At 34.8% G+C, this 8517-nt stretch overlaps 1 protein-coding gene across 20 annotated transcripts; it reads right to left on the reverse strand.

The window, feature by feature from the left end:
* Window positions 1–1065: 1065 nt before the first annotated feature.
* On the reverse strand, window positions 1066–8517 carry LOC110640483 (cyclin-dependent kinase G-2). 20 transcript variants are annotated; one of them, XM_058149620.1, is made up of 9 exons: window positions 6226–8515; window positions 5706–5841; window positions 5450–5538; window positions 5155–5266; window positions 4960–5066; window positions 4508–4866; window positions 4246–4323; window positions 2779–2861; window positions 1066–1335 (listed from the first exon to the last, which is right to left on the reverse strand). In XM_058149620.1, exons 1-6 carry the CDS (start codon window positions 7959–7961, stop codon window positions 4767–4769), a joined length of 2280 nt encoding a protein of 759 aa, XP_058005603.1. In that variant the 5' UTR covers window positions 7962–8515; the 3' UTR covers window positions 1066–1335; window positions 2779–2861; window positions 4246–4323; window positions 4508–4766. The 20 variants fall into 20 exon arrangements, with proteins under 20 accessions (XP_058005603.1, XP_058005613.1, XP_058005608.1 ...); XM_058149630.1 differs by lacking the exon at window positions 1066–1335 and adding an exon at window positions 1775–2003 and having other exon boundaries at window positions 4246–4866; XM_058149625.1 differs by lacking the exon at window positions 1066–1335 and adding an exon at window positions 1775–2006 and having other exon boundaries at window positions 4246–4866.

An 8517-nucleotide genomic window follows, 5' to 3' on the forward strand; every position in this document is an offset into this window, starting at 1 on the left:
TGTAGGACTGCCGGGCTGGTCAACGAACTGAAGCAGCCGCTCTGATTCAAGGTTTTTAGAAGATCAAAATTGCAACAAAGTAATATTTTTATTCAATTTTCATTTGATCAAATTTAATTATTGAAAATTTATCAATTTTTTATTTAAAAATTTAAATTTAAATTTTCTTTATCAGAGATAATTAATCACACGCAAACAAATGAATCTAATTTTAACTTGAAATTAAACTTTTTGATATTAATTTAATTTAAAATCAATTTAATTAAATCAATTTCGATCCAACTACTATTCTAAGTTAAATGGTCGATTTTAATTCTGAACAGCTTGTCTTGTGTCCAAGAAAACAAAAAGCCTCGCCATGTCGGCAAAGGTAAGTAAGATTATCACCTTCTTATTCTTCCACTTTCATTTTTATTTATTTTTCATTATTTTCAAATATCAAGGAAAGAGTTTTAGATTCAACATAATAATAATAATAATAATAATAATAATAATAATAATAATAATAATAATAATAATAATATATTATTATTATTATTATTATTATTGTTGTTGTATTTAAAAAAGTATTAAAATGAAGAAAATTATCTGGAACAACATAAATAACCTCTGCTCTACATAACAATTGCTATTGTAATTTGGGAAAATATTTTTTTGCCAATTGGCAGAGTCCAAATGGTTAATGTCCTATATGCCTCGTACCAAATTCTACGCACTCTTATAGTTTAGTCCCTCCTTTAGGCCCTTACTGCTGAGAAGGCACAAGTAGTAACCTCCACTTTCATGTTGTAAGGCCATGCATAGAAACTACATCAAATTACTTATTTGATGCATTGATTTAATTCTAATTCTTCACTAACAATTAAACTAAACTAAAATCTGATCAAAAACTAAATTTTTACTCATATTTTCCTATAATTTTTAAAATATATTATATATATACATGTATACATTATTATAAAGTAAATATAATTTCATACCATATATCATCTCTTTTCTTTAAATTTTAATTAAAAATATATTTTATAATTCTTAATTACAAATGTTCTATTATATTATATATGCTTCATTAATAATTATATTATATATTACACTTAAAGATTACATAACTAATAACAAAAAAAATGTTATATTGTGCTGTTATTATATTATTTAATATATTTAATCTTAAATTATATATATATAATAATTATAAATAAAAATTATATAATTTAAAAATAATTAAAATTGCCATTATGGTTCAACAATAGCGGTATTAACTCATTATGGTTCAATAATACCGGTACTTTAACAGCCATGCCTCAATTGCCAACTGCTTTCCAAAGAAACAAAGAACTGCAGGCATAGACATGGAAACTTAAAGAGAGAAGTAGGCCCGCCCTGTATGATATAAATAAATAAAAAGTAAAAATAAATTATTTTTCAAGTCGGTCACTTGATGAAGTACAAAATTCACACCCCCCCCCCCCCCCCCCTCCTCAAAAAAAAAAAAAAAAAAACTTAGTGTCAAGTACAACCACTTTTCGACATACAAAATTTTGCACAACTGCAACAACAACAAACTCCAATAGCAACCATCTTTTAGAGGAATAAAAGTAAATACTGGTTGACAGAAATAAGTTGAGAAATCGAGTTATCTTATCCAAAACGGATCTCAATACATTTCAAACCAACATAAAAACAAACCATACTTCCAATAGTGACAGCCATTTTGCATGCAAATTCTGTCAAAGAAAGCTCAAAAAAATTCATAACTACAAACAAGAAATATGAATGTTATCAAAAACATCTCAAGCATCATTAAGATTACAAATGAAAAATGGGTTGAATGATTGCAGTTCTGAAGTGGCAGTCAGAACATGTCCAAAATATATCTACATCTAAACTGCTTAAAATCTAGTTACAAAATATTGACTGGGTATAGCCCTATTAAATCATGACATCAATGTTACCAAGAGTATGACACGTTCTATTTCCTTGATGATTTCAACGTCCAACACCAGCTTCTGACATTAAGAGCAATAACAAATTTCCAATAATCAAGATTTACTTCAGAGTTCTATTTCTGGAGTAGACCTGCTACTCCAACTACTTAAGGATTTCTCAATGAATCATTAATTGCTATACTCAAAGTTGAAAGCACCTCTTTAAAAAACAACAGTGGGAAATATATTTGCAATCATTTGTGTTCATCTGAATTTTGACACTCATCAACTCCATTTGGCCTTTAATTATTTTCCCATTAAATTATTTGAAATGTCATCACCAGGCAGAGTTCTTCTCCAGCTGACATAAATGGCAATTTCCATATTGTCTCACTGCTATTCAGACCCCATGTAAAAAAGCACAGAGACAGTAACTCAATAAAATACCAAAGAATTTATGTATATCAATTTCTAACTGTACAGAAGTGCAATTGCCTCAGGTGTTCCACGTTCAAAGCCTGATGGAACACTTGCAAATACTTTCAAATCCCAAAGACAGCCCCCAACCAACTAATGCCCCAATAAAACATGAAAACCACAGGAGATGGGACAACCTGTTCAACAGCAGGCTACAACTTTGGCACTCCTAACAACTTTTAAGGGGTTGGCAGTACCCAAAAAAATCATCAATATTTTCATTTCTTCAACTAAGAAGCTTGCTCACAGTAATTACTACAAAATACTGCCAGACCCCCACAGCACTACATGCAAAAGCTCAAGCATGGTAAAAGTTAAGTGTGAAGAAATCAATAAACAAAATTGACAAAACAACAAACCAAGGTTTGTACTGTACCTCTAGTGAGCATGAAGACAACTAATTGAAAGTTATATAAAATCCAGTTTGCAGGTAACCTCCTGAACCTGCTTGCTTTGATACTGCACTGACATCCACAGATAATGTTATAAAAAAAGTTCTGGTAGTTAAAGCTTCAATCTGGCCACATTAATAGAAAATAAAAGAAAAGGGAAGAGCTAAACATTTGTTTGTGTTCAGCATGTTTTAAGTGTTAGCATTCTTGAAGAATTTAATTCCACTTCCACTTGAGAAGCAGTGAACCAACTAAATTGAAATGGAAATCAAAGAAATAAGGAACGTGTGCAACTGAATATGATACAGATATGAGTTAAAAGCCACCATATAAAAGCAGTCTAAACTTGGAAACAAAAAATACAAAATTGATCTTTCAACAAAGCATGCAGCTCTTCAATATGTTCTAGAATAACACCTAATCATTTCTTCATGGTCATTCTTTTCCAAGGAGGGAAAACTGAACTGTGAAAGTGCAATATTAAAGAGGACAAAAAATTTCAGTGACAAGAAGCCTTCCAATAGTAACATCCCTGTCTAGGCAACAATAAACCAACATTTCCAATGTCATAATCCATCAGTCAACGAAGCAGTCAATAAGAAATAAAATCATTCTGAACAAGCTGTGAAAACAAAATGATGGAAGAATTCAGCATTGCTTATAAAATTTCCAGCCCAATTAGATAAAAGGAGCACATAACAAAATCATTCAATAATATTAGTGATGGTTGCCCTTCCCTTTTTAAGTTTATCCTATCAATGCTTGACATATATAATGATATTATAGAAGGCAATTTAAAAAAAAAAAAAGAAAAAGAACATTGATCTTATTAAGTTCAGGAAATAAAAAGTTGGATCTTAAAAAAGGGACTAAAGTGTGTATTAAGCTGTACTGCAAAGGATTTTTAGTAATTAAACCTAAAACAGATTAAATAATGCGAATTCTACTAAACACTAGTCAAATCAGATGAACATATGAACAAAATTACATAGCACAATTACAGATTAATCTCGAGCAAACCAACTCCACTGCTAAAAAAAGCAAAAAATGGTTGGACTGCAAGCACTTAAAAAATATGCTCAAAAAATGAAAGCAGCACCTTGAAGAGTGTTCTAGTAAAGCTCATGTTCTTCAGATGCTACTCTTAAATTTTATTTTTTGAATTTTTTTTTTAATTATCATATTGCTAATATCCTGGTGCAAGCACTGAGGTTCATGAAAGAAATAATAGTTTAAAAAAAAGGCCTTACAACAAGCATTTGGCAATAGTATTCTCAAATTTTCCCCCCTGCTTCCCTTCTTTTTTGATGAATATGAACAGCAGATGAACAACATAGCTGAGTCTCAATATATGTACTACCAAAATGTTCACTGAAGACATAGCCCATCAAGATCGAAACAATGATCCTGATCTGAGAAAACATTCCACAGATATTAAATCAATAAATTACCTTTAGCGTACAATGGTTACTGTCTATTTCTTCATCAATGAAAAGCTAAGAACCTCTCCTCCACTTCACACCAACCGTCTCTTGCAAACACAATGTGAATATTAAAAAATAGACAGAACTGATAGTGGAGAATAAATTCATAATGTTCTAAACTTCAAAACAAAATTTGATAGGATTGTTTACAATGTAAAAATGAAAATTTTACATGCACAAGTTTCAGCTGAAACTGATTTTTTTAAGACATAAGGCCGTTATGTCACACCTTGCAATGCAATCAGTGTCACAGGCGCATTTCTATGTGCTGATGAAAGCTGAAGATCAAAGTTAACCTGCAAGTTTACTGGGTGGCAGGAAGCAAATAATTTCTCCACCCAAATCATCACAGGGCCTGCTAAAAAAAGTATGAATGATCGTCTGAGAAACAATGTTCGCAACTTCCTTTCAATGGATATCTCTCACCTCAACCTCATCCTCCGTCAGTTATGTAGAAACCAGAGCATGAAGATCAGTAGATGGGCCACTTAAGCAAACAAGCCGCCAGTCCCTATTTCCCCTTGCTGCAGCTCCTTTCTACGCTGCTCTTCTAAAGGATCTGGACTCTTCAATATTCTTCGCAGACGCCTAATATGGCATTTAAAAACTTAAATGAATCCATTCAGTACTCATTAAATAATTGATACTTCAACCAAATTCCTCTCTACAATGTCAAGATACCTGTCTTGAGCATGCTGAGCAGGAAAAGTAGGCATGAAATCTTTAGACTTCGGAAGAGGAACTTCACGAAACCACTCATGGTTAAGAGCAGTATCAGCACTTATTCGCTGAAAAGAAAAATGCCACAGGCCTTACTAAGTCACAATACCAATCTACTAATCTTTAAAGAAGTTGACGTACATAACTGTCATATACCTTCTCAGGGTCATAGATTAGAAGTTTGTTCAACAAATCAAATCCAGAATCAGAAAGAACTGGCGATCCAGTGAAAGATGTTGCTGGGAATTTCTTACGCAGTAGGTTATACCTGAAAGGAACAGGTCAGCTGTTTAGTACAAACAAGAAATGAATTCATATGAGTGTCACCAATGGAGGCCAGATATCTAGACCAGAATCACCCAGCTGGAAGCCTGGGAAAACAGTGGCAAAAATAAGAACAGCAGATATTATTGTTAACTGTAAGGGTAAATCCATGAAAATTGATACTTACTGATGCTTAACAAAGTTGACCTTCACACCAGGTAACTTGGAGAACCCAGGCCAGATTGTCTCATTTGGTGTGCCAAGCATTCGAAAAATCTGCAATCAAGAATAAAGGAACAAAATATTCCCCATTAAGCAGTAATTAGGTGGCTGACTAATTGCAGGAAGATAACAACACTCCACAGTTAGATGGCTGAGAAATCAACTGAATGGCTTTACCAAGTATACTTTTCAGCTATTTCTTCAGTCAAGAGTCTAATTACCTTATCAAGTTGATCAAATTCTGTTTTCCCATTGAACATTGGCTCTTTTGACAACAATTCAGCCATAATACAACCTAAGGACCACATGTCAATTGCAGTTGAATATTGCTTGGCTCCCAAAAGAAGTTCAGGTGCCCTACAAAAATACATTGAGAACATCAAACACTCCAACTCTGACGGAAGCAAACCTCAACAATAAGTAAATGCAATATATATGATAAAGTATGCTGAAGGCAGTAGACCAAAAACAAATACTGAAATAACTAGCTGAGAATAGGTCACAGCCACAATAAACAAGCTGCTATATCAATATAAGTCTTCACAGAGGTAAAGAGTCAACAATATTCATGTAATCATTACATAACAAAAATCATACACACTGATGATTACTTAATAAACCAATAGAAATTATTCATTACCCCAACAAAATAACATCCAAACATGACAAAACCCAGATCAAACAACAAATAACTAGCAATATGAAAGAAATGGAAAGGGAAAATATGAAACTGCAGCTCACCTGTACCAAAGAGTAACCACCAAATGAGTATATGGTTTCAATGGACTTCCATACTGCCGAGCCAACCCAAAGTCACAAATCTTCAACTCACCCCGATTATTCAAAAGCAAATTTGATGTCTTTAAATCTCGATGAAGGACCCAGTTATCATGGAGATACTTGACACCCTTCAATAACTGGAGCATTAAGCATTTAACTTCACTCTGACTAAATGGATACTTCATTGACTCCATGAAGCCCTTGAGATCATGCTCCATATATTCCATCACCATATATATGCTATCAAGGTTACTCCCTACCACAACTTCTTTTACATCAACAATTGAAGGGTGATGAAAAGAGAGAAGAATATTTATTTCCCTCAAAGATGTCAGCGGAAAGCCTTCTCGTTCCTTCTCCATTTTTACCTTCTTCAATGCTACAATTTCCCCAGTCTTCTTATCTCTAGCTCTATATACAACTCCATAAGTGCCTTCATCTATCTTATTTAGTCTCTCAAACTCATCTACACCTCTACACCCCAGAAGCATGTTTATACTTCTTTGAGGAGGACCTACAGGCTCTGATGTTTCAGAAGAATCATTTTCATTCTCAGAATCAGCTTCAGAATGGCCATTGCTACCATCATTTTCATCATACCCATCATCGATCTCCATGTAGCCATCCTTGCCAGTATCATTACAAGGATAATCATCCACACTCAAAGACCTAGCACGACTGTCTTGCTCATCAGAGTCAGTCAAAGTCCCTCTAGCTCTATCAGAACCATCTCTCTTAAGGTCTCCAAGGTCAGGAGTCAATGAACTATTCCGTGCTCTGAAATCCAAGGACTCCAAATGAGGCATCTTTTTCCCCCTCTTAGGCATTTCCTGATCCTCTACAATTTCACCTTCATCAACTGGAGAATTGTTCCCAGCAGCCCATCTAGAAGATGATATATTACGTAGTGGTACATAGTCATCATCTTCTATCAGCTCAGCTTCATGATCATTACCCAATCGTTGCTCCTCTAGGGGCAAAGCTGCCAACCCTACTGGTGACTCAGATGCGGAATATCCAGCTGGCCTTTTAGCCAATGGATCCTTGACTGGAGAAAATGACTTCAAACTCTGGTTTTTATTACCCTTAATAGGAGATATCTCTACACCTCCATCTGGAATAATATCAGGTGATTGGCAATAGGCCCTAGGGAGAAGTGGCGGTTGAGGGAGAATAGTCACTGCCGGAGAAATCCTACTTTTTGAAGAATTACTTACTTCTCTGTCATCCCTATCCCAAACAATTGGAGAAAACTTCCTCTTCTTCTCCACAGGAGTCCAATTCCCATTCTGTACTACCTTTGAAGCTTCACTATCTTGATTGACCTGTGATTCAGACTCAATTGCATCATCGGACCCACTCTCACTAGACAATTCACCTGGCTCCCGATCCAAGGTCTTGACAGTAAACTCACATCTCCTAGGTCCACGCGTACCGCCATCACTGCCTGAATCACTCCTACTAGAAGAGGACCGATACCCACCATTAACCACTTCTCTCTCCTTAATATCACTCTGCCTAACCATACCCCTATCTCTTATATCACGAACTCTAACCCGTTCGTTTTCACGATTACCATTCCCAATCTCATCATACTCTTCCTTTGAATAAGCCAAATCCCTCCTAGAATATTCAATATCAGACTCGCGTCCCCGGAACTCGTTATCGCGATAAACCCCATCTCTCCCAGCCGCCATACGTTACGACAAAAAATCAAACGTCACAGTACAAAACCCTAATCCAATTCAAACTCCTAATTCCACGCCTATAAAAACCCTATTATTCTTTTTATTTAAACAAAAAAATCGATTCGAGACCAACCACGGATCTAAGAGCAAAACCCAGAGTAAGCAAAGGCAGCAACACAATCGATTTCAGATTCTCTACTATTGATGTATAGAGCTATAAAAATTTATTCGAACAATTAACAAGGTAAAAGGTAGGGCGATTGAACCCTAGAAATTAAAGTCCAACAAAGAAAGGAAACAAAAATAAACCCTAAGAACTGAATTAATAGAGAGAAAATTCGAGAACGGATTATTGGTGATAGATTGGTGGATACATAGATTAGGGCTTACCAATTATAAAGAGAAAAGCGGCGAGCACTGGTCGAAAGAGGTAAAAGAGCGAGAGATATTCAACCATCAATCGAAGACAGTCGAGAGGGCTGTAAGAATACGTCACCTCAAACTAGCGTTTAAGGTCGCGTGCAATCGCCAAATCATGTTATCTCTATATCACAATTGACTTCCA

This window comes from Hevea brasiliensis, chromosome 7, assembly GCF_030052815.1.
Source record: "Hevea brasiliensis isolate MT/VB/25A 57/8 chromosome 7, ASM3005281v1, whole genome shotgun sequence".
Taxonomy (NCBI): domain Eukaryota; kingdom Viridiplantae; phylum Streptophyta; class Magnoliopsida; order Malpighiales; family Euphorbiaceae; genus Hevea; species Hevea brasiliensis.